At 41.5% G+C, this 25,983-nt stretch overlaps 2 protein-coding genes across 12 annotated transcripts; both read right to left on the minus strand.

Moving 5' to 3' along the window:
- Positions 1-1,860: 1,860 nt before the first annotated feature.
- On the minus strand, positions 1,861-17,146 carry ddx3xa (DEAD-box helicase 3 X-linked a). 11 transcript variants are annotated; one of them, XM_008437118.2, is made up of 21 exons: positions 16,813-17,146; positions 15,086-15,134; positions 14,095-14,142; positions 13,411-13,467; positions 12,493-12,585; positions 12,305-12,376; positions 10,548-10,721; positions 10,078-10,213; positions 9,256-9,363; positions 9,078-9,177; positions 8,869-9,004; positions 8,617-8,714; positions 8,441-8,539; positions 8,190-8,350; positions 7,944-8,088; positions 7,708-7,852; positions 6,567-6,748; positions 6,286-6,403; positions 6,049-6,202; positions 5,528-5,655; positions 1,861-4,941 (listed from the first exon to the last, which is right to left on the minus strand). In XM_008437118.2, exons 1-21 carry the CDS (start codon positions 16,855-16,857, stop codon positions 4,859-4,861), a joined length of 2,331 nt encoding a protein of 776 aa, XP_008435340.1. In that variant the 5' UTR covers positions 16,858-17,146; the 3' UTR covers positions 1,861-4,858. The 11 variants fall into 11 exon arrangements, with proteins under 11 accessions (XP_008435340.1, XP_008435358.1, XP_008435348.1 ...); XM_008437136.2 differs by having other exon boundaries at positions 10,614-10,721; positions 13,411-13,470; XM_008437126.2 differs by having other exon boundaries at positions 5,528-5,652; positions 13,411-13,470.
- A 4,726-nt stretch (positions 17,147-21,872) lies between these two features.
- nup35 (nucleoporin 35) lies at positions 21,873-25,940 on the minus strand. The gene is made up of 9 exons (XM_008437066.2): positions 25,851-25,940; positions 24,753-24,920; positions 24,549-24,685; positions 23,763-23,820; positions 23,572-23,680; positions 23,333-23,402; positions 23,121-23,249; positions 22,915-23,043; positions 21,873-22,124 (listed from the first exon to the last, which is right to left on the minus strand). Exons 1-9 carry the CDS (start codon positions 25,861-25,863, stop codon positions 22,047-22,049), a joined length of 891 nt encoding a protein of 296 aa, XP_008435288.1. The 5' UTR covers positions 25,864-25,940; the 3' UTR covers positions 21,873-22,046.
- Positions 25,941-25,983: the final 43 nt, after the last annotated feature.

Consider the following 25,983-nt stretch of genomic DNA (forward strand, 5'->3'; position numbering starts at 1 on the left):
TACAATTTATTAAACAGATTAGCGGTTGGAGCTCTCTGACTTCACCCAACTTTAATGGCTCCATAACCTGCTTTTCACAACATGACACACAAATTATACGAAGTGGGCGTCACAAACAGCCGTTATGAAACCTGCTCAGCAGACAAAAGCCAGTGTGACCTCCACAGAGTGAGCAAAAAAAAAAAAAAAAAAAGCCCGTCCAAAAAGTGGGCTAAAACATGCTTTTCACTCAACTGGAATATTAATCCACTAGTTTGCATTTTTCCTGCTCCAGATGCACCAACAAGAGTCCGGAGCAGACTGAACTTTTCTGCAATATGCAGGAGCAGGTTTGAAATGATTATAGAAGTTTAATATAGATAAAAAGCACTGATTTCATCCATGACTGATTTTTTCACTTAAAACATGTTATATGAAAAAAATCTGCCAGTGGAACTAGAACTTTAGATCTATATTCAACTTTTGACAATCAAAAATCTTGCTGAGAAATTACTTGTAAGTTTGTTTAGTCTCATTTCAAATGTATTTATTTCAACTGCACACCTGGAATGACAAACGCCATATAAAAAGGTTAAATTAGAGATTCAGCTCTCTGACAGTAGGGGAGGGGATAAGCTTCCATATTTGTACTTCCTGCAGAATACCACTTCCTTTAGGTTTTCCTCAGCTTCTTTGCTGACCCTTCAGACTAAATGTTGCCATCCAGAAGTTGTAGCCTCAACTCCACACTGGTGGCAACGTGACCAACAACTGTTGCTGGGACACATTTGGATGTCTTGATGCTCTACATGAAACACGGCTCACTGTGTGTGTGTGATGGGACACACACACGCAGGTGTAGCTTAGCCTCTGACCTTGAAGTCTTTTTTTTTTTTTTTTTTAATTTTCTGCTTCCACAGGCAGATTTTTTTATTAATTTTTTTAAAGGTTTTATTGGCTCTAGTGGCCTTTATTTGATGGTTGATTGACAGGAAAGTGGGAAATGAGAGAAGAGGAAGACATGCAGCAAAGGTCGCCAGGTTGGGAATCGAACCTGCGACAGCCACGTCGAGGACTAGGGCCTCCATATGTGGGTTGTGCTTAACCCCTGCGCCACCACAGCACACCCACCTTGAAGTCTTACGATGCGTTCTGGTTACCTCGGAAGTCTGAACTCAGAGTTGGGTTTGATGTTAAGAGTCGAGGGAACAGGGTTCTAGTTGAATCGGGACGTCCTGTTTGCAGAATCGCTTGATCGTTGTAAACTTTACTTTCCAAAAGCAAACTTTTCATTTGTTCAGTTTAGAGTTTCAGGTTCTACATGTGGGCCTGTGGCAATAAGCGATAAATTGCATGATTAAAACGAGCTCAATTTACATTTTTTTCTGTTTTTACCAAAAACTGAATGAAAGGTTTTCAGTCTGGTGCTTGGCCCCGTTTTTGAAGGACCAGTTTACTTTATTTTGAATATATAAAATGTTTTCCAATTCAGGGTTAAATGTCAATTAGAATTTAGTTTCTTTGAAAATGTGCTCTTGCAGTATTTCACCATTAGCATTATACTACTTGAAAATGGTCAGATCATCAATATTGCCTTCGAACGAAGCCTCCACTGACGCCAACATCACAAATGCTGAAATGCAAATACATCCAATTGAAATGAGTAAACCTGCCATGACTTATGGAGTTTAAAAATCGGTCACGTGGTTTTAATTTAATCCTTATTTAATGGAGACGCAATTGCAAAATTGTGTTTCAACTTCAGCGGAATATTGAAGATTTGGACACATTTGCGATGCGGACCGCGTATGTGCTCAGCTACATGGTACTGTGCAAAAATGAAGCCGATCACCTTGAGGAAAAAATACAAAAATGACACAGTTGAAAGTACAAATGAAATCTTTATGCATTTTTCCTCATCAAAACAAATGAAGCTCATCCAATCCATCACAAACTGATTTTCGCCGCCCGTCTGCCTGGTGCCACACAAAGCAGCAGGCTGCTTGCTACAAGTCTTCTCAGCATCATCTACAGTAAACAACTTCTCAGAAAACATGCTTGATTTTTCAACAAACTTTTTGCATTCAAACATTTTATTTTGGTAAAATCTTACATTTTTTTTGTTGCACAGCCGAGTACTCCCCCCTTCTCCTCCACCTCCATGCAGTGCAGCAGCCTAAAGGCTAACACAGAAAAGCAAAGTCTACATCTAAACAGCTCTGGGGTTTCTCTAAAGATTGAGCAACAAGTCTCGGGTTCTGGTTGAGATTCAGAGCTGAAGACCTGTTCCACAGCCACGGAGAACTCGAGAGGCATCATATATGCAAAAATACAACAAGGAGAATAAACCACATGTTTGTTTCTTTAAGGATTGCCATGTGCCAGACATTGACTAGAAAAAAAATAAAAACAAAACAATCAGGTCAAATTAGACTAAAGGATTAATGCACACAGTTGGAGAATCTGAACACTTCTGCACTGATATGCTTAGGAAATTTATTTGCTCTTTTGAAAGCTTTACTCCAAACCTTGGCATGTTTGCTCAAATCCACTTTGAATTTTGATGACCAATTGGGAAATTCTAATAGATGGCTGGCCATGTGGAGGCCTCTGAAACAGCTGTGGATATTAGAAACTGAGTCCAATGGATTGTATACATTTAAAAAGCTCACACTACCCCGAAATATATAAATTTCACGCATACAGGTGACATTCAACATTCAAGTGCCAGTGTTTTTTGTACTGTCTTTTGGTCAAGTTTCTGAAACTTTCAAAGAATCACTTAGAGGCTTACAAAAATAAATATTTGTCAAAAATGCTTAATAAATTACACAAAACTAGCAGCAAAAGTAGAATCTAGAAATCTGTGCAAATGGCTAAATTCCCCCCCCAGACTGCTAAATCCCCCTGGTCCCAAATAAATCCTGGATTTCAACGTTGAGAACCCTTCCCCCTTTGTAAACAAGCTGCGTTTTTTTTTTTGTGGGTCTCCTCCCCCCCCCTCTCTCTCCACAAACTCCTCACACAATATTTGGAAGCTTAAGGACACATATCAGAGACATCTATATAAAACTCTAGATGTGCAATAAAACAACTTTAGTAAAACTCGATGGGCTCGATGTACGAGGGCCTACACACATATCAAGTAGCACCATTCAATCTCTCAATACTGTCAGTGCATCCGCTTTTCAGATTGAAAGAAAAGAAAAAAATTAAAGGTTTCAAGGCACATCACACCTGATGAGGACTGGGGAGCATTCCGTATCTGACTCCTGCTCCTCTTCCAGAGGAAAAGCTGCTCCGAAATTTTTTTTTTTTTTCCTGATACTACCTAAATGTTCCGTACAGAAGGTAGGACACCTTCCGATCTTTGGCCACCTTCAGTTTTGTGTGTAAACCAAACGGCGGTGCACTGAAAAAAGTCTCGCCCCGCGCCCTCACCCACCCACCCCGCCCCCGTCCCGTGTGGTTGGAGTGCTGCTCCCCAACGTAGACCACCCCCACCCACCCATTTTTCCTGCTGGTTATTTGAAAACCTCAGTGATTACTCCAATGTCCCGTCTCCTAACGATGAACCACGCCTCCAACGCAGCTTGAAAAAGAGAAAAATGTTAGTAATTAAGTTAAGCCTGCGACTCAAGATCACGTGTCCTTTCTCCCTTGACCAAAAAACAAAAACACTTGCAAGCGTAAAATACCCAATGTTGTGGTCCTTTTGTGCAGCCATTTTGAACTTCACTTTCAAGATGGCAGGCATTGCTTCGATACACCTTTTTTTTGTAGAGAAACGATTCACAAAAACCTGACTGGGGTTTTTCCAAAAGTAATTTGCATACGCCTGCTCCGAGAACGTCTCAAGTAAAAAGCAACAAAAAACACCGTTCACTGTTTTCTTTTTTTTTTAAGTAGCTAGCGCTTGGTAACAGACTAGCTGCCGTAACACTGTCAAGTCTATCAGAAAGCGTGGAGTTCCAGCATTGGTTTCTTGGTTTTTCTACCTCAGCGATTGTTGGCACTGAGCTTAACGACTGCTGTGTTTCTTAAGATTACGTCAGGAATGGCTAAATCAAAAAAAAAAGAAAAGAAAAAGATGACCATGTCCCTAAACAGAGCCTGTCCAGGATAGAGTGAGCAGAAAAAAGAAAAGAAAAAAGAAAACACTAATGGAACTTTGTCCCCTTTCGGATTAAAACGGCAGCTTCACACAGTGGCCCAGTTTTAGAGAAACTCATGGCTCCATTAGCTGTTTGACAATAGAAAAAGGCTACATGATGTTAGAAATTTGAGGTTCAAATGGAATCATGACTCCAAGAGCCACAACACCCAAGAGTTTGCCAAGGTTTAAGTCCAAGCTTATTTCAACTTTTCTAGTTTCTTTTTTTTTTTTCTTTTTTTTTTTTTACAACCATTTTTTTTCCAAACTAAATCTTTAAAACAAATTTTGAGCTCTTGGCCATGTTCATCTGGTGAAATGACAACATATATTTCCTGGTTAAATTCAAAAAGGCACAGTACATCAACATACAAATAATCCTCAGGTTACCCGGTTTGCGGGGTGGCGGGCCCCGCAGTGAGAACAAAAATACTTTTTTTGAACGATGAAAAGTCCGAGGTTGCGGTCGGACAGTGCATGTAAGCATCCATGCTCGCTCTGAGGTGTGCAAAATCTCTGCGGCGCCCCCTGGCGGTCGGCACGTGCTGGTGATTTTCTTTGCGTCGTGCTGCGCTTCCTTTCGGGGGGAAAGAAGCCGGTGGCAGAGAACTGGGGTTGTAATGTACTGTCTGTCAGTGGAGCTACACGGGGAGGGTTTGTTATGGTCTGGCTTAGGTTAACATGTGGTTTCCAGCAGGTTGGCATGACAACCTGTTCCTATGGTGTTTAGTTCCCCCACCAATCTACACTACCAGAGTGGTTGTAATTTCCACCGTAGCCGTCGCTGTAGAAGTTGCCGCCGAAGCCACCTGGGAGGAGAAAGTCAGGACAGGTCAGAGGAACCGACTAGTCTGGGAAACGGAAAGGTGAAAGTCAAGGCAGCACAAAAACACCTTAAAGGGGCAGCTTTATGCATTTTCCAGGCACAGAGGCATTTTATAACAGTCAAGTAACTTTAGATGTTATAAAAATGCTATTTATGTCAACTATATTTATTTGATATAAATATCAAGTAAATATAACTTAACGCCTCAAAATTGGGTCTCTGTGAAACTCCGTCCTCACGAAGTCATCACAACTTTGCTCCTCTATTAACCCTTTAACGTTTTTACCGGCGTTGTTCTGAGTAGCAGCTGGGATAAGTTCAGTGGATGGACGGTTCCACCAGGTGTTAGCTCCTTCAGACTAGCCAGAAACAATTAGCAATGTCCACCCAGGCATTTTGAACAGCTGAATGGTTGCCATGAGTGATTAAAGGGCAAAAGAATGAAAGAACCATGGCAACACTAGCCATGTTTTTGAGGGAACATAGAATTTTTTTTTTTTTTTTTTTTTTTTTTTTTAGATTTTACATGATGCTGCCCCTTTAAAGCCGAGCCACATTAGCTTGCGTACCTCCACCACCAAAGCCACGGTTTCCTCCGTGACCGCCAGCGTTGCGTCCTGGGCGGTTGCTGTTGAAGCCTCCGGAGCCACCGGATGCCTGGCGGTAGTCTCTGGCTCCGAAACCACCAGAGAACCTGCTGGAGAGAAACCAATAAACGTTTGCACACAGGAACCAGACAGACATCAGATTTAGTCAGTCTGAACATGAGAACAGAGGCAACTAGTTTAGCAGCTTCTAGGAAACGTGTTTTTACTACATGGTACTTATTACTTTTGAGCAATTTTATTTTGAAGTTGCACTACTCTTTAGTAAAACCTCTGGGTACTTCATGGACTGAATGAAGAACAAGCTTGTTTGAACCAAAAATACAGACACACCTGCAGTTTTGCTTAAGTTTCACAGTTTCAGTTTTATACACCGAATCAAACAGATTTGGAAAAAAATTTCTTTTGTCTGATTTTCTATGAATTATTTTCATTTTGACCTCTTACTGGCAGAATTGACCTGGGACCAGATATTGGGGTGTTACCTCTTGGAACGTCCGCGGTTGGTGCTCTTGTGCTGGTGCTCGTAGGCCAGGCTCTCCAGCCAGGAAGGAACCTCCTGCTTGGCCTCAACCAGGATGTCCAGCAAATCTTTGGTTATGTTGCTGTTTTTGTCGTTAAAGAACGACGTGGCCAAACCTGAGCAAGAGTCCACAAGTTTATGTTACACCGCCGTCCTTTAAAGCAGAGATCATTTTAAGCTACTGAGAGCGGGATCGTACCGAGGTTGCCCACACGTCCCGTACGGCCGATACGGTGAACGTACTCCTCAATGTCGCTGGGCAGATCGAAGTTAATCACGTGCTTCACGTTGCTGATGTCCAGACCTCGAGCAGCCACCTGGACAGAAGGAAGGACATTTATTTGGTGTTCCTCAGTTGGCTCTGTGTCCTTACAAGCTCAAAGTCAAGCAGGAAGTATATGCAACTGCAACAGTTTTTTGGCAAAACAACTCAGGAATGATTACATTTAGAGAAATACAACGCAACTATGGGTAACCTACAGCTGTAGCCACCAGGATTGGGCAGCGTCCAGAGCGGAACTGGTGCAGAGCTTCCTCTCTGTCCCTCTGAGATCTGTCTCCATGGATGCTGGTGCAGGCGTAGCCCTCGCGGTACAGGAAGTCTTCCAGAGCATCGGCTCCTTTCTTTGTTTCCACAAACACCAGAGTCAGGGAGTCTTTACCTGGGGAGCCATGAGGAAGCCACATGAGTGGGCTTTGAAATACTAGGAATCCACACGCATGCAGCAAGTACGGAAATATAACCTGGACGAGTCTTACAGAAGCAGGAACTGAAGACATCATTGAGGACGCAACAGGAAGATTATTAAAGCCCTGGTGATAAATTCCTCTTTACTGAAACAGGTATTGGAGTTTTAAATTTTACTGATCATCAAAAATCCCCAAGATTACTTAAATGGTTTCATAATGTCTGCTATGCGTCTGATTATTGGATTAAAATTCAGATATTTAATTATGCAAGCCAGTAAAAAGAACTGAAAAATAGTCATCTTAGCATTCACTCCAGAGCCAACCTTCCTCCTCCCCCATAGCCAGGCATGCAGGCCTTAAACAACATCTGGAGGTGCTAAATAAGTTCATTAGTATCAGAGCTACAAGATAAACCCAGTTCAATTCAGTTTAGATTGTATTTCTACGCATAAGACCAAACACTGAATCAAATTCCTAGGAATATGAATAAAGCTACATGCCTCTGGTATGAGGCAAAGCTTTCTGTAGGCTGGTCATGTTCCTGCAGGGTTTCCCCCAATGTATTATAAGCCTGGCGGGCCACCAGGCTTTACTCGGGCACCCACCAGTCTAAGCACCGCTATTTATTTTAGGTTTTGTTTGCATTTTGTAAGACTTTATAGCCGATATTCAAGCACTAATCTTTCAATAATACATAATTATCAAGTGATATTTTCAAATTTCCTGTTGACTTTAAACATTTTTTAACTCAAAAACATGACAGGAACTTAATGAGACCGACTTAGCGCCCCAACCACCAGGCTTAGCTTTCTGGCGGAAATATCTTTAGACCTTGCAGCCAGAGTCCGACATTAGCTTAGCATTGCAGACTTGAACAGAATGAGATGCAACCGTTTTCATTTGATGACTGAAGAAAACTTTTTTTTTTTACCTGTGGCATTGAGCAGATCCAGAAGGAAAGACCTCTTGTCGTTCTCTTCTACCCAGACAACCTTCTGCGTGATGTTCTCTGATGTGGAACCGACGCGCCCCACTGCCAGGAAGATGTAGTCCTCCAGGAAGTCACGAGCAAGGATCTGAGATCAACAGCAGCCAACAATGAGATGACCAGACTCATTGAACGCACCGCCAAAGCGACACTGTAATGCTGCTGTCATGAAAACACACCTGAATCTCTTTGGGGAAGGTGGCGCTGAACATCATGGTCTGGCGGATGCCCTTGGGCGGCATCGTGTCCTGCTCCACAATGCGTCTGATCTGCGGCTCAAAGCCCATGTCCAACATGCGGTCAGCCTCGTCCAGAACCAGGTAGCTGCAGACACGATTCAACATTTAGTCACCGATAGATCCCGGGGTCAAACCTTTGAATTCAAACGTTTGATCTTTCGACATCCCAGCGAGTTGGATACTAACTTGCAATGATCCAGACCGATCTTGCCTCTCTCCATCATGTCCACCAGACGTCCTGGTGTGGCCACCAGTAGATGGCAGCCTCTTTCCAGGTCCCGGATCTGTTGCCCGATGTCGGCGCCGCCGTACACCACACAGGGACGCACGTGGGAGCGGTAGGCGAACTGGACACCAGGAACCAACAGGAGGTCTTGTGATTTCACATGGCAGTGAAAAATAAGAACTGAAGAACGATTTGTTAGCTCCAAACTCACCTTCCTGGCCTCATCGTAGATCTGCAGAGCCAGTTCTCTGGTTGGAGCCAGAACGAGGGAGATGGGATACTGCTTACGACGGCCGTACCGTCCATTCTCCTGGAGGTTGGAGGAAAACTCAGGACCAACCCAACACCGTGTGGAATGATTACAACTTCATGGATTATTGTTTTTACCTGTCCACTGTTCTTTGAGGCTTGCAGAGCATCTCCTGGCCCTTCTGTGTAGATCTGACTCAGAACCGGCAACAGGAAAGCAGCAGTTTTACCAGAACCTGAAACACACATGGGCTCCATTAAATAAAGATCAAACAAAAACCACCAACCATCTTAAGACGACAAACTTTTACTTCAACTGTCTGTAAGGAACACCAGAGACGCTAACCAGTCACACTAAACGCTAACCCGTTCGGGATCAGGGACACTAACCCGTCTGGGCGCAGGCCATCAGGTCTCTCTTAATCTTAATGATGGGGATGGCGTGCTTCTGGACCGGAGTGGGCCGGGTGTAGCGGGTCAGGGTGATGTTCCCCATGATGATCTCCCCCATGTCCACATCATGAAACTGCACAATGAAACAGTCATTAGTCACCAGGCTCTGTCTAAAAACAGGAACAGAGACGATGAGGGACACTTACACTCTCGATGTGTGGTGGGCAGCTGGTTCCAGTCGCCTCCACGGGAATATCGTCATATTTCTCAAAGTTTATCCCTGTGTTGCTTCCAGAGAAAAGCTCGCTGCAAACAGGATACAGTCAGGATTAGTCTGATTGTAACATACAGATTATTCCCAACCATGAGCTTAATGTCGCTTACTTTTCCAGACGCTCATTGGGTGCAGTAGGCTTGGACCAGTCATCTTCTCCTCTGGAGTCCTCCACCCAGCGGCTGTTCCCACCGCCACCGAACCCCCCACGCTCGTATCTGGAACAGATGCAAATGTTCCGTTTAAATGTGGCAATATAATGCTGCTGCAGCAAACTATTGTTTTAGAAAGTGAGTATTTTATAGATTATACTGACAATCGGCTAAAACAAACCATTTAACCACTTAAATTTAAAACTGTAAAAATACATAAAAGTTGTAAAATTACTTTTAAAAAAAGTTTAGTGCCTAAAATGTGTCAACTTTTCCTTTAGCATATGCTTGATCAATTGTAAAAGCATCTGCAGCTAAGGCAGAGAAGTAGATGCAGATAATCCTGATTGATTGATTAACCAGTTAATAATGGGATGGAAAAGGTTCTTAAGTTTCGTTTAATGGCAGAATTTTAACCAAATGAAGCTAAAACTGTCACCTGAAGGTCATATTTACAGACAAGGTTTTTCCATCTTAAATCCAAAATATATAAATTTTTGTTCAGTGTCGGCTTAATTACTGCCCTGTTCTTTCAACGAATGCTGTATTTGAGAGTCCGTACACGCCAGCTAGCAATTACTACATTTCAATAATTGATTCATCTTGATTACTTGTTTCAGCCCCAAGCTATAATGAAATTTAGCATCAGTGACTTGTTTGGAACGGTTTTTCTGCACAAATGACACCTAGATGTAAAACTGAAGATAAAATCTCTGATGGTCTGAATGCTTCACGTATTTCAGGGTTGCTGTAAGACTTTCAGAAGTGTCTCACACACACCTTCCTCTGGAGCCAGACCCACGGTCGTTGAAGAACGCAGACTTGGACCGATCGTTGCGTCCTCCAAAGCTGTTGTAGGCGGCGTCTCTAGGGGCTCCTCCCCAGCCTCCGTCTTTGTTTTCGTAGCCTCCAAACCCTGCGACGAGGGAAACGAAACGCCGTCACTGACGAACTCTGAAACTGTTCTGGCACAATCAGCTGTCAGACATCCAGTGATGTCTGCTGCTTACCAAGGCTGGAGCTGTGTGTTTTCCTTAAAGCAAAAGTCCTGTTAAACCGTCAATTTATGTCACTCCTGACCTATCCTCACAGCTAATAGACTGGGATGCAAGTTTAAAAATGCATGCTTACTATCAAGAGAATGTAAACAGACACTTTAAAAAAAAAAAGGGTGGGGGGAGGGCTTACGGCTAACGCTACGCTACACCTTCGGCTACAGTTAGATATTTAAGAGAACAGGAATTCCCCACCTGCATTTTGCAATGGTTGATTAAACGAGCCTCCGCCCCTGTTACCACGGTAAGCGCCACGCCCACCTCTGTCATTGCGAGGGGGTCCGCGCCCTCCGAAACCCCCATTTGTACGGTTGTCATGGAAACCATTCACAAATCCGTTGGTGCGTCCTCCGTCCCATCCAGGTGAATCTTCACATTAAAAGGAAAAAAAAAAAAAAAAAAACTAGGTTTAGAAATGGTTTTATATCCAGTTGCTAACACTTCAAATACACACAGTAGGTTTAATTAGGTCCATCACAACTGAACTGCAGACAACATACCAAAGCAGGCAGGTAGAAACAGGCCCCTTTGACACTATTGTTTAACAACAGAGTAAATATTACTGTGCAGCACCAATTTCAGCAGCCATTGCTCCCGCTGGTGGCCACACTTCAGGTCTGAAGCAGGTAAATGAGGAACGACGACCGTTAGTCTGAGCGTTCTGCCGAAACGTCCTCAGCCCAAATATCAAAAGCAGAATAGCCACACGGATCTTGGCAGACTTCCAAGGTCTTTTGTTGAAGATAAAAGACTTTTAGACCCGGGAGTCAACAAAATCCTCCATTGTGGAAACCATTAGTAAGCACACGACAAGCCTTTTAGTAAGCCCACAACAGAGATGGCCAACACAAGCGATCACAATGCCCGGTCAGACACTGATGAGCCAAAGAAGTCTGTGTTCAAGGCAAAGCTGACTGAAAGTTCAGGTTGAGAAATTAATAAAATGTTTGAAACATTAGGCAGCTATTAGCGATCATGTTGATTTAAAGTTTTAAGAGTTCATGGGAATAATCAGAAACAATCAGTAACTAAAATGTGTCAAAATAAATTAGCCACCTAGGATTTGTTATTGGATATTTTTCAAGTTCAGATTTTTGAAGTGGATTTAAAAAAATAATAATTGGAAGGATATTAATGAATGTTTCCAGAGGTTACAGGTCAACATTCACAAAATCAAGCCAATCTGTGACCAACCAGCTGTGCTACAGAATAATTTTGCTGCACAAACCATCACAAGGTTGATCTCTGCAAACTTTTTTTTTTCTTTTTTAAGCTTACAAATTATAATGGCACAAACAAATAATTTTGCTGCACACATTAGCATAGTTGAGAGACACATTTTATTTGATTTTGTAGCATCTTGCTGACCCTTGATGACCACTGGAAAAATGGAACATTAATATGAGAGCGGCACAAATGAAAAGTTCTTGCTGCGTAAACCAGCAGAAATTGGTGTTCAAATTAACTGAACACCATTTTTTGTTGAGTTTGAAGAAGGTGGTGGGGATGCATTACTGGAGCAGGGGTCTGCCTCTCCGGTCTGCTCCCTCTGTATAGTAACTTCTGGATGCTTTCCTGCTCCAACAAACAACTTGATTGCCTCCTGTTGAAAAGTTATACAAAATCCTGAACCATCCGTTTAACCCGGATGTGTCGAAGCAGAGCTGAATCCAGGATTCTGGTGTAGTTTTGCTAAATAAAATGGGTCCAACTCCACAGGTTGATGGCAGCAGATTCAACCAGATTCTACTAAAACCAGCTCTGCATCCCTTTCACTGCCTACAGAGTAAACTGTCAGTAAACTGTCAGGTGATGTGGGGTAACCCAATGCATCGCTGACATGCAGCATCATCACGCTCATTAGCAACTATGCTAACTATGCTAGCTGCACACACTGTCAAAGTGTGCCAACGGGTAGATGGGACAGCATGCAAGCGGAGGTCAAAGTGTACCGCATCGGTTTCGCCAGCCGCCACTGTAGGCATGGTAAAAGGCAAGCTCTTGAGAGGCCAGTCTTGGGTAACCTGAGTAAAAAGTAGGGAAGCAGGCTTTAAGATCTGCCACTCCCCGCCCCCACCCTCAGGGAGTACTGGCTCATGCAGGTTTTTAAGTGTTGGCTTTGACTTTGCACAGTAGTTACCCATGGTACAGTCATCCCATCCTGTAGGACAGCTAGCTCCCTGTGCTGGCTGGCAGTCAGCCTGCCATGGTTGGGGGCACTGCTTAGGGGCATCTTGAAGACCATTGAAGGTGAGATAAACGACATCAATATTTATATGCATGAAGAGGGGGAGGGGAATCCATATTGTCCATAAGGGAAAAAAAACCAGGACTAAGGAAAAGGTAGCCAATAATTAAATGACAAATATCTTGCCTTAGAAATAGCTTCAACTGCAAGCATTTCAGCAAAGAGAAGCACAACAATTAAGTCAAGTTAAAGGGATGCACCGATCCACTGTTTTTTCCCCCTTTTTATATCGATATTTGAGGATTAGTATTGGCTGGTACAGAAAAAAGTGCCGACTTAAAGCAATTTTATTTATTTATTTTACTTAAATGTACCAAATTACTTTTTTTTAAATAACTACACCAGTACAGCAACACTTGAACACACCAACTTGCTTGGTCAAACAAGCGAGTGAAAAAAAACTTTTAATTTGTTCACTCACTGCAATTAAGAGAACAGAAAATGGAAAATAGTAAAGAAACTGACTACCTTGGTCATACATGTGATCAAGTGCAACAAACCTTTCAAATGGTTCAACAGAGGAATTCTTAATATAGTGTTGAATACATGAAGCGTGATGCCACTCAGAGCACAAAGCATAGAGTTAGGCTGAGTAGATCTGCCCTTACGGAAAAGGCGCATCGTCATAGATAATTTTTTTTCTTCCTCATCAGGATTGATATCAGTACTGGATTGGTGCATCTCTAATAATAAATTAATAGTTTTTAAACCTTCCTCCCATCAAACTCACTTTATTGGTGTGTGAAATTGTTATTTCATGCATCTCTAAATGCCATTTGCCCTCAGCAAAAGCAGACAGAAGGGACTTACAGAAATTTACTGGTGCCACTGAATAACCGCACTGTTTACCAGCGGAATAAGAATTTCCTGCTGTGGAATAAGAGAGTAAAAAACAAAACAAAAAAAAGGGGGAAAAGGGTCAAGTGTGCAACCACACAGTACCATGACTTTTAGCTTGCTTTAATCTCAAAATATGACAGTCCCAATTTCAGCCTTTATCAGAGCTGCCTGCAGCTAGCACCGTCTTTCACATGAGACTGAATGAGCCAGAGCTTGAAGTTCGAGGGACAAAATGTTTCTGTTCAATAGCTGAGCTAAATGAAAGTGAATTGGCCCCATCCTCACGTGTAGGAGCAGTCTGGGGTGAAACCTGAAGGCTCAGGCTGACATACGATACCACTTGACCTACTTTGTGAGCACCGAAAACCCGTCCAGCACAGAAAGAAAACGCACTCCGCACAGCGTCCTCTGTTCGTTCTGTGCGATGGAAAGGTTCCTCAGTACATTTTAAACCTGACAAAAGACAACTGGTGTCTTTGGCTTGACAGGTAAAGATCAATACGTTACTAAAACGTACTGCTGAACGCCTCTGATCTGTTCTCAATTGTGCTTGCTTTTACCATGCTCTGATGGGCTTTTCTTATTAACAGAACTTACACATCAAACTTGTTACGATTTTTCTCGGGGGCCGGGCACAACGTTCGACAAACTCACCGTTTTTTGCAGCATCTTTGTTCCTCAAGTGAGGTGGAATGTAGCGTCCTGGGTAGAGAGAACACACTGGTGAGCACTGGGACACTTTAAAAAACAAAATCCCTACTTTTGTTTTAAAAAGAATCCCATTTGATATATTTTGAAACCTCTGCCTATTTTAATACTTCAAACACCAACTATGCCTTTAAATGCAGTAATGCGCACAGTGCACGCCGTCTTGGAGCTACTGCAGAAGCCAACACCTACAGCCTTCCTTATCAGCCAATCTACACCAAGGGGAATTAAAAAGTGCTCCTGGATTGGCTGCTTTGCGAAACACCAGCCAATAGCATGTCAACTAGCACTGCACTGAGGGAAAATCAGCTTCCCAAGCTGCATTTTCATTAAAATATTTCAGATATGCTCTGAAAAAAATCAGACTTTTCAATGAAGAATTTCAGGTTATGTTCCACAGAAAAATTAGTGAATACATGGGGATCTACGGAAGTGTGAAAAAGATTTTAAAAATTAGATTATTAACCCTACATTCAGTCCTCCTGAGCTACCACACTGGACCCTTTGTTCGTCCTGCTTCAGCACACTCGAATTAATTTAATACATTTCCTCAGTGTTGAGCCGTTCATCTGATTCAGATGTGTTGCTCTGGTCCAGGCCACTGCAACCTGTGGCTTCCTGGAGTTAAAAACAGGCTGAACAAATTTTTCTTTTCTTTTAAATATAGGTGCAACAATTGCAGTTTTTTAGGAGTTTAATTTCTCTACATTGAATTTCCACTAAAGACGGATACTAAAAGTATCAGCAATTGGTACTTTTTTCTTGTCCTTGTGTTGGAAACTGCTATGTTTGCATCATTTTCTACTATGAACATCCCATAGCAGAAAATGCATCGGTACTCGTTTTGCAAACATTTTTCCTTCAATTTAAAAGCTGAAAAAAGTACTTCGTAAAAAGTGATATTCATAAAAAATAAACAGTTGAAGTTGTTACTTACTGCCAGTTCCTCCGCCTTGACCGTCAGGGTTCAAGTCTAGGGCAGCAAGCTACAAGTGAAAAATAAAACCAATTAAGAATGTGATTGTTTCTCATAAGTACAGGAGGAAGCCGTTGATAATACAACATTTAATCCCTGTCATTAATGTGCTTTGTCACTATAAAACAAACAAATTTAAAAATCCATTGACCTGAATTATGAGTTTGGTTCCTTTTAATGCCATGTTTCACATTAACCGAGTACAGTTCAAAGTTTTCAAGTAAATGAAATCACATGCACAATATAAACATTTTTATGACCAACCATAAAATTCATGGAAATACTGACTGCTAGGAAAACTCTTGTGTAACAATTAAAATACTGTAACAGTAACAAAAATAATGGAAAAGTTAAAATAGTGGCAGATTATCAGCGTGTTGGTGGTGAAAACATCCGAGTATGGTTATGAAAACGCTCAAATCAAACTCATTTTTGTATTCTAAATGTTTAGCAAGTCACATTTCCTTTTACTGTAATGAGATGAAAAAGAAGGATGGCAAACTAACTGGAAAGATCATCATCTTTGATGGAAACCAAAATGGCAACCTCTTACTAATATGGCCTCACTAAGGAAGCAGAGCATATTATAGTGGAATATTTTAAATCTCAGGCTGTCAACAGTGTGTATGATGATGAAGCTGACTGGCATACTGGCTTTCATTTTAAGAAAGGTAAGAACTAAGCACTAAAGCCCACAATAAAATAATCCAAACATTACATGTTGTGCAACTTAGTTTTACTAAACAAATTCAAACTGACCCAGTTAAAATAAGTCGGCATCAAAACAGAAATGTAGCCGAGCTGAGCTTTTGAACTTTGGAGCTGACTACGCATTTTTTTTGGTCTCCCTCGAGATGAAGAAACAAATCTTTCAAGAGATGTTAGACACCCGTTTATGAGTTTAGTAACCAAAACGGCTTCCGTTTGCCGTGTTTACTACTTCTGTCAGTCAACACTTCGTTTTTAGGAAATTAGTAGTTTTGTCGCTGTAACTTCACCGTTAAAAGGAACTCAACAAGATATACGCATTTAGGTCAAGGGAACGAGCGCTACAAAGCGCCCATTGAGCGTCAAAGTGCGATTTGCGGTGTTAAATAATCGGATAAAAATGTCGAAAATATTTAAATAAAATGTTACACAAATAATAACTTTACCAAATGGGTGTAACCATATTTATTTGGGGAAAATGTGTAAATACACGTCATGGAGAAGAAATAGGTCGTTCGTGGATGTTTAAACCCCGACGCCAACATTTTTTCCTGCGCCACGTTTCAGGCTGAGCAGGCCTCATTAGCTGCGCCGCTCTGTGTAGTAGAAGAATGCCGGCCGGGTCTAAAATGTCAGCTAACCTAGTACTTTTCCACTGGCTTTCATTGGTTTTTAAAGCAGTAGTCGGTCAAACAAAACGGCATTCGAATACGTTTATATATTAAAGTTGAAGAAATTACATTTTAAAAAAGCGTCGTCACATAATTTCAAGGAAGACTTCTGTCGGCCAGTTCGCTAGCACATCGGAACATCATGTTCCGCCATCACAATCCTCTCCACTGTGACTACAGCCTCCATTTTAGCAGGCTGCGTTAGCTTAGCTTGACTAGCTCCCCTCTTTTCTCAGTCGAAACTAAGGTTAACAGGACAAAAATTCTCAAACTTCCCGAAAGAAATAAGAACAAGTTGAAATTACTCACCTGCTGATCTAGACCGTGTGGATTATCAACGACCACATGACTCATAACTAAAGAGAATAGTGGGGGATTATTACTGAAGAGAAACAATTTCTTTGTTAGCACTACCGGCTGATCTCAAACGGCAAAATTAGCTGTTTTTTTCCTCTACAAATTACGACGAATAAATGTAAAATAACGTAGACCTGTTGATTTACTTTAAATAAATAAAAAAAGTTGATCGTTACAAATATAAACTTTCAGTTCTATTTCCAAATGAAAAGACTAATGTAGAGCTGTTCAGCAGAAACCCCCTCCCGGCAGGCTGGACCGTGGCGGAATGAGACTCCGACTGTTCAGGTAGCGCGAGATATCACCTCTGTAACCTCAGGCCTGTGGTCTGATGACTAAATATCGCGATGCTTTCTGCATGTCCAGGAGAAAAAAAGAGGCAAAACATAAAACAGGTTTTTCGTGGCTTTGACCGACACATCTGATATAGTTTATGATACATAGACAGCGGAGTTTTAAAACTTTAGATCCAGTACACATATTCTATGATTTTTAATATGCCACAATTTTATTTAATATCAATCTATTGACCAGACCTTTCGGTAGAATGAATAAAACTCACTTCAGATATAGTTTGTCAATTAAGAGAAGACCATATTATGCTAGGTTTTTCTGTTTGTTAGCTAATTTTGTATCAATATTCCTGGAAATTTTTCTTTCACTTTTATTCGTTATCCAGCAAAAACACTGAAGGCTGCATGTGATGACATGACAACGCTTAGATTGCAGGAAAACTTGCCAATATCAGTCATGAAGAGGATCTGGCCAGACTAAAATGTTCTGATTTCATTATGAACAATCCACAGTGTTAATTTTCAGTCAGTTTTTTTTTTTTTTTTTTTTTTAAATAAAACTCTTGTGTACTGACCTATGCATCAAAACGTGTGCACCTGCAGCATGCCATGTGGTTTGTTCTGAGAAAACCAAATTGTTTCTAGATAAGTGTTTAGCATTCTGGATTGTCCTTGGTTGTGTTTTACCTAGATTTAGTTAAACAGAAGCTTGACTCGCAGAGTAAGTGTACTTTAACATATAGGACCTACTTTCAACTCAACCTGCTCTGGTTGGGTTGAAAGTAGGCCATTCAGGTTGGTTTCCCTGTCGTCTGCCTGTTTTTGTCAGGCGAGGCGAGGTCCAACAACCCCCCGCCCCCGTCTGTTGTTTCTGTGCCAGCTTCCTCTCTGCTCCGAGTCCAGAGCAGTTACAGGTTGAGCGGCCTGCTCTAATCGTTTGACCCACACTCGTTGCCGCAGAGACCAAAAGGAGGCCATATGTTGTTTGGGATAAGACACACCATCTGTAATTAGTTTCAGGGCTGCAGGTCGGCCGGGTGACACATTCAGACAGGGTGTGATGTTGAAGATATGTACCACCTTTAATATTGTCTTTGCCCGCTTCCAGATTTTTTTCCTCCCTTTCCTGTTGTGTTTCTTCAGCTCATTGTCAAAATGTTTAATATGAGTCAAAGATACGTTCAAGAAATATACTGGCCATAAGATGGTAACATTTAGATACAAGCTTTCCAAACCAACCTCATCCTATGTGGAAATGTAATACACCGACGTAGAAATGTAATATATGTAACTTTTATTAAAAAAATATTTTTTTTACATATTTGTTGAAACTGTCACTGTGTTGTGACAGTACGGTATGAGACAGATAATCTGTGAAAAAAATAATCGAGCTCCTCTGCCTTGCTATCTAGAAACAACCAATCCAAGCCAGGAGGAGGGTCTTAGTGGTGTCAATCAACCTCCGTGTGGCGCTACTGACCACTGTCTGCTATCCTGCATCTAGCAAAGAGTGCTAAAGCTAGTTAGCATGGCCACTGATGATGGGGCATAAACAGTTTTCCAGAAAGAATGAGTTCTTTCACCACCATTAGCACATTTAGCAGCAAGTACATGAGGATTATTGACAGCGCTGAGCCCCTCCTCCTGGCTCTGATTGGTTGCTTTTGGTCGGGAGCGGTGCATTTCTTTAGATAGCAGTAGTAGCTCAGGGAGAAGCTGGAGGAGATTTATCTTTTTACAGATTATCTGTCTCATACCATATTGTCGCAACATGGTGACAATTTTAAAAACTATGTAAAAAAAACAAAATGTTTTTGGTAAAACATTTACATACTGCAGCTTTAAAAAAAATCCAAGACAAGAAACAAAGTCTCTAAAATCCGTCAGTTTGAAAATTTTTACAAAGTCCTATCTAAAGCTACGGGATTCCTGTGGACCAAAGTGTGAACCGCTGCCTACTAAAGGATATAACATGAAACAGTGGGGAAGAAGAAAGACAGGCTGGGCAGAGAGGCAATGTTCTGAGGCCAAAACATGTGCTGACCAAAAAAAAAAAAAAAAAAACAGCCAAAGACCCATCTCACATTTCCCAGAAAACACTGGGCTTCGTTACCTCGGAGTGACAGAATATTTACCACCGTCTTGAACAAAATGGAGGCTTGGTCGGTCAACGTTTCTCCGCAGAGATGTGAAAGGCTCATTGCAGGTTATCATTGGGGTTCAGTCAGTGCTGCCACCCAGACACCCAGTCTGCAAAGAGTCATCACCTTTTCACACAGGGCCAGGTTGGTTTGGGCAGCTTTTATTCCGTCATACATAAAACTGTAATTTGAAAACTGCTTTTTGTATTCACTTTGTCAGACATTAGCATCTGATGATCTTAGTGTGGAGTGTGCGCGCGTGCGTGTGTGTGTGTGTGTGTGTGTGTATACAAAGACAAGAAGCCTGTATTGAATCCAAAGCTTTACTATCCATCCTGGAACCCACCTTTGTCGTCTCTACGCTACGACAGGAACTTCAGACTCATCGACCTTCATACCTCTGCTCCAGTTTATTTTCGAATGAGCCGTAATAGATACGGTGAAACCTGAGGTTGTGGACTGATCTCGAAACATTCCAGATGGCTGAGCACAAAGCTGCAGCTCCTAGTCAAAGTACCCATCCATCTATCCGTTTGGACCGAATCATCTGGATGGTTTTCTAATCACCAATAGATCTCAACTGGTGTCTTAGCTGACTCCCCTTTCTTTTTTTCTTTTTTTTTTTGCGAGTGTTCAATACTCTTTCCTTGTGTCATTTCACATTATTACACGTAACTTCATTTCTGAAATTATTTGGTTTGGTTTCTTTCTATTACTTGGATTGTAATGTTCCTGCTTTAGACACTGGTTTACCTTGAAAAACTGCGTTGAGTTCAATGCTTCGTTTTAGCCCGCTGTGGTTACGGCTCCGAAAAGGCGTCACAACCGCAAAACGATCAAAAAATATATCCATCCGCTCAAACAGACATGCCTGATGAGGACATCATTAATCAGAGAAGAGGACAAGAGTCTTGTGGCAACTCTGGAGGAGCTGTAGAGATCCATTACTCACACGTAACGTTTTAAGACGTAAAGACACGAGATTAAACCACTTCCACGCTGTGAGCAGATTCATCAGTGAGCTGCGACTCACCTTCTGTTAATCATTCAACCTAACACAATATGCGTCTGTATAAACAGCTGGAGCACAAAGGAGCACCTCCCTGTGAGAAAAATGTTGCTCAACTCGCTATGAAGGCCAACAGAGGGTGTGATGCCAGCTCGTTTGCATTATAATCTTTAGGTTTTTTTTCTTAAATTTAAATATTTATTTTCAGCTATTTTTCCAAGAACCTCATTTATCCCGTGTGAAAATATTTTCCTAAGTTCGTCTCCGATGATGTCTTCTTATATGTAGCTCTCTGGTTTTCTAAACTGCCTGGAGGATGTGTCATAAAGTTTATAGCTCCATCTACTGGACACATCACTCTTTCTAATTAAAAGGAGAATCTGCTACACCCGCTTTTCTTTGCAGGGACTTTTTTTCAGAGATGTTCTGAGCGATTTATTGTTCTCCTGTGTTGAATTGCACCTCTGGCTAAAAACACATAATCACTGCAGCACCACTTTAGTTCTTTATGTACCAATATCTAGAATTTTTAGGTCCCAAACTCTGAGGCTGAGTTGACAAAATTATCCTCAAACATCTAGAGGATAAGTAGCAGGTTTGTAACTAATTAAAATAAATAAAATACATAAGTGTGATTATGTCGTGACAGTATAAGCAAGGGAAATTTATTTGTGTAACACATTTGGTGTACAAGACTATTCAATGTGCTTTACAGAAAAATCAAGAGTAAGAGATTACAAATCGATTAAAAACGAGTAAAAAACGAGAAGGAAATAATTGACTAACTGAATTAGAAAAGAATGTAGTTAAAATAATAAAAAAGAATGTAGATAAAATGTGTCGTATAATATGTGAAAGGTAGTTTTTGCCTTCCCCCAGTGCAAACTGCAAAAATATACAGCTCAGTCAGAAACAACCAATCAGAGCCAGGAGGAGCCGACCGTGAATGCTAACGCGAGTTAGCAGTCCCACCAATGGTGGTGAATAAAGTTTTCCTGTAATGGTAAGTTGTTTCTAAACATTGAGCATGTGAGATTGATTGGTAGCGCTAAGACCCGCCTCTTAGATCTGATTGGTTGTTTTGGTCAAAGAGCCATATGTCAACACGAAACATTTCATGTTCAGTGAAACCCCATTCCTGAAGCTAATCATTACTTAGCACACAAAATGAAATTGTCTAAATATAGACGTTTTATGTTGTTTAATTACAAAAAGTGGCTTGTGCGCTACCTAAAGTAGGCAAAAATATGTCAGTTAACCTGAGTTATTCTGAAATATGTGTGGACACCCTGTCCCGACACGTGCCTGGTTACTCCCGGCAACAGACATGGTTTTCCTCAGCAGTTAGAATCTCTCCTTACCTGATAAAACCCTGCATCATCATCATCACCACAAAAGACTGATTTTTTTTGTTTTTAAACTCTAATCTTTCCATCTTATTTACATCCATGTATCCATCTGTCTGTCCATCCCTTCGTTTGGTCATGTGGGGGCTGGTGTCTGTCTCCAGCGGTAACTTTGACTGCATTCCCACCTGGTGCCCAATTAAAATGAAATGACTCAACTAGATTAAGGAAAAAGACAAACTTTATTGAGAAAAAGACATAAAAAATTCATGATAAAATTAAGCAGACAGAGAGATTCTCCAACCGTCTCTCTCTCTCACTCACACACACACACACGCACAAACACACACTGTAGTGAATCATTTTCTCTATCTGCATATAATATATTCCTCTCTCATCACCAGCCAAACATGTACTCCATTGCTTTGGAAACAAAGCTGTCATCCTTCCTGGGCGTCTGTCTGTCTGTCACCACCTGAGCATGGACAGATGTACACAGATGTTCAAGCTGAAGCGACTGAGAGCGAGTCTGCATGCAGAGACAGAAGCTGCGTTTCCACTACAAATGTGCGGAAAACTTTGATGTTTTGCTAATGTCGAAAAACACAGTTTCGCAGTCGCGGTGTTTCCGTTAAATAAGAAATGAAATTAAAATCACACGTGAATATGTTTGTTCACGCAACAGATCGTTAAAACTGGACCATCATCCTTTGCTGATCCAAGTGTTGATCATATGACTCGTGTGATGTGACAAAAGTGTTTCCATTGCAGCTTTGGAAAATACAATAATTTTGATATGGCGCAAAAATATGACGCCGTAGTAGACAAAAATAAATACATAAATAGATGCAGATTGTAGTACATTTCCAAAAATATATTCAGAAATGTTGAGAGATTTTGAGTATTCTAGAAAGAAAACTACGTTTCTTATTTTTTGTCTAGAAAATGTTTTCAAACTCAGAAATGTCCAAGTTTTTTTTTCTAGAAAATTTCTGAGATTAATCTATACATTTATGAGTTGTTTCTAGCAAATTTTCAACTTTTCAAATTCAGAGATTTTTTTTGTTTTTTGTAGAAAATTTCTGAGATGTTTTTGGCTTAAATGTACTCATCCTTTTTTTTCTATGTACAATGACCCTAATACACCGACGTAGAAAAGCCACCAAAAACATTTTCACTAAGTAAATTCATTTTTGTAATTCCAACTGGCGCAATTTTAAGGTGAATGGAAACGCAGATAGAGTGAGATGGAGATGTGAAGTCACCTGGTAGTCGCTGCCAGAGCTCCTGTAGGAGGCGCTGAGGGGCCGTAAGGCGGACCGAGGGGTGGAGGGGAGAGCAGAGGAGGAGACGGAGAGGGGCGGAGAGACGGCTTCACTGCTCCCCATCACACTCTGGGAGAAACGATGAAGGGTCAAAACTAGAAGTGAAACAGAAACAGACGGCATGCTGGGTAACAGCAGGAACGCACCTTGTCTATGCAGGGCTTCACTCCCACCATGATGGAGTCTCCAAACACCTTCCCGTCTTTGGACAGGGCTTTCCTGGCCTGCAGTCTGGACTGGTACTGGAGGTGCATCCAGTTCCCAGGAGATGCCATCTGCCAACACATCACCAGTGTGTGTGTGTCAGTCAGATTGTAAGTGAGATAAAGCACTAAAATCAGTAATTAGCTGCTCTCACCGTGTGTTTGAGAATGTTTCCATACTGAGCGAACTGCAGCAGGATGTAGGACGCCGAGGCTGGAGGAAAACTGAAACACACATCAGTGACTTACCATACTGCTGCAGCCAAAGAGCTTTCATACCGTTTTTCTTTATGATCGTAACATGACCAAAAACTAAATATATTTAAATATTTTCCAGTGATTTCTGCAAACGACTGTAAAGCTAACAGGCTAGAGCGTGGTCGAGTATGAATACCCAAAGACGGTGACCCAGGTCTGGTCCAGCTGGTCATCTGATGACAGAGACTCCCCCTGACTGTAGAAAGGATCCACCTGCGCCGGAGAAAGGCACCCCTGCTGGAACACTGGACGCCACACAGGAAGACGGGGTCAAGCCGGGGTTCACTTTATGATAACTGAGTCAGTGAGGGGTTTATCGGTACGCACCTGCTCCTGGAGTGGAGGCCTGGCGTGCCGAGAGGGGAGACTGCATTACTGGAAAAGACTGAAACAAAACAGAGACCCCATGTTGGCATTTATGTCTCAAGAGATCAGACACCAGGTATGTTTGCATTACGAATTTGTGCAAATCTCTGTTGATATTCTGCTAATGTTGAAAAAACACAATTTTGTAATAAAATAAAAAAGATATTAAAATCACTCTTGAAGACGCCTGTTCATGCAATGAGTCATTAAAACTCATGGCAGCGACGTATGTAAACATTGTACAAAAAACTACAAAGACAACCACTTTCTGTTGTCTTTTTTGTGGTTTTCACCAGTAGTAACATCCGACTGTTGATCATGTGACTGGTGTGAAGCAGAAAAAGTCTTTCCATTGCAGTTTTTCTTTTTTTTATGGCTTTAGTGGCCTTTATTTGAAAGTGCTAAGTAGGTAAAGAGAGGGAGAAGACATGCGGCGAAGGTCACCAGGCCAAGAATCGAGCCGCGACGGAATAAGGCCTCCTTACGTGGGTTGTGCTTAACCTCTGCGCCACCGCAGCAGAACCCCATTGCAGTTCTGTTTCAAAAAACCACCTCATGTAGATCCTTTGTTTTAAATTGAAAAACTTGAAGTTTTTTCTAAATTAGTGTGTTTCCATGAAGCAAATTTCAATTTGTGCATTCCTATGGTTAATGGAAACGCAGTTGATCTTAGATTAGCCAAATTAAAGCCTTTTTTTGCTAACTGCTTTGTTCCGGTTCACCTGGCTGTCTCGTCGTCCTACCAACCTGCTTGAGTGCTCTGAGTGGCGTTCCCATGGTGACCAGGTCGTCATAGATGCTGCGAACAGGTGGCGCTCCGCTCTTATCTTTTGGCGTGGGGACGACGGGCTGCGGGGCCGAACCTCCTCCGCTACTGGCGCTTCCTGAAACAAACTCCAGATTAACACACACACTGCCCACAACGACAACATCCAGCTTTGTTCTGCTAACCTCGACTTGCACTCAGGCTCTCTGCGAGGGGCGAGGTCAGGCTGAAAGGACGGGGCTGTGGGCTGGCCGGTGCCGGCAGGTCACCCATGAGGAAACCGGGGAGAAACTGAGCTCCGGAAGTCGGCTTTGGCGAGGTGGGAGAACCTAGAGTCATCGGTTCAGAGCCCACTGGAAGACAGCGACAGCAGGACAATTATCAAGTTATATTCTACAGAAATCCTTCATGTTTTGTAATAATGCAATCTTAAACTTCAATGTATTGCGTTGAGGTTTAACTTGGTAGGAAACAGAGATGGGTAATAACTATTTACATTTACTCTATGTTTAGTAATTCAGTAACTTTTTGTTTTGAAAAAATAAAAAATAAAACAAATAAATAAATCTACTTTTAGGAGTATTTTTACTACCCTGTACTTTTTACTTGAGTATCGCCACTCTGACTCGAGTAAAATTTCTGCATTCTCTACCAACTGAATGAAAAACAAAAATTCACACAATTTTTGTTAAAGTTGTATAAGTTCTTAATGAAAAAAACTGACTTGGAAACATTTTCTCTTGCCTGATTTTATTTTTTCTTCGTTACTTGTATGGATTATTTTCATCTTCGTACTTAAAATACCAAAATTTCCACTCAACTTCATATTTTGGTCTCTCTGATGAAGTAATTTTTAAATATTAAATGATTGATAATTTCATCACTTGCTCTACTTGACTCATGTCTGGACATGAGTGGTTTTGAAAGCAAATGTAGGAAACAAATCAGACTCACTGATAGACGGTAGAACCAAACACTTGAAGCTGCTGTGACTTCAGCTAATGATGGTTTCACAGAGTAAAGTACTGATGTAAAGGGGACGATAATATATACTCACCTCACTTAAGGAAGTCAGTACCAGTTATTTTAAAGCTAAATGTATTGCGCGGAATGATCACAATTATTGTAGAGAGCAAAAATATCCCAACGGAATGAGTAATGGTTAACCGTGTTTCAAAGCAAGATATAAAGCTGCTTTCGGTGTTCTTGAGCACACAACATTAAGTGAAAAATCCCTTTAACACTAGCAGAGCGAAATGAAGATTGTATAAAAGTTACAGTACCTTGTAACTCCATTTTCTTCTTTTTCCACAGCCGCGAGTTTCAAAAGTAGGAAGTGACGAAAGGGAGAAAAGAGGCCAGTGGCTAACAAACTCAGCCGGCAGAGCTAGCTCTTCACTAACTGTAACTTCCTGT

Source organism: Poecilia reticulata, linkage group LG2 (genome assembly GCF_000633615.1).
Source record: "Poecilia reticulata strain Guanapo linkage group LG2, Guppy_female_1.0+MT, whole genome shotgun sequence".
Classification (NCBI taxonomy): domain Eukaryota; kingdom Metazoa; phylum Chordata; class Actinopteri; order Cyprinodontiformes; family Poeciliidae; genus Poecilia; species Poecilia reticulata.

Bases quoted from the DNA above. Each gene is read 5' to 3' on its own strand.
- ddx3xa (XM_008437108.2), bottom strand. From the start codon at position 16,857: ATGAGTCATGTGGTCGTTGATAATCCACACGGTCTAGATCAGCAG. The intron at 9,178-9,255 runs GTAAGCGACATT...TCCTGTTTGCAG, and splicing joins CCCAATGAGCGTCTGGAAAA to CGAGCTTTTCTCTGGAAGCA. The intron at 6,203-6,285 runs GTACGATCCCGC...ACTCTTGCTCAG, and splicing joins GGGACGTGTGGGCAACCTCG to GTTTGGCCACGTCGTTCTTT.
- nup35 (XM_008437066.2), bottom strand. The intron at 24,686-24,752 runs GTTAGCAGAACA...AGTTTGTTTCAG, and splicing joins GAGCCTGAGTGCAAGTCGAG to GAAGCGCCAGTAGCGGAGGA. The intron at 23,250-23,332 runs GTGAGAGCAGCT...ATGTGTTGGCAG, and splicing joins GAAACATTCTCAAACACACG to ATGGCATCTCCTGGGAACTG.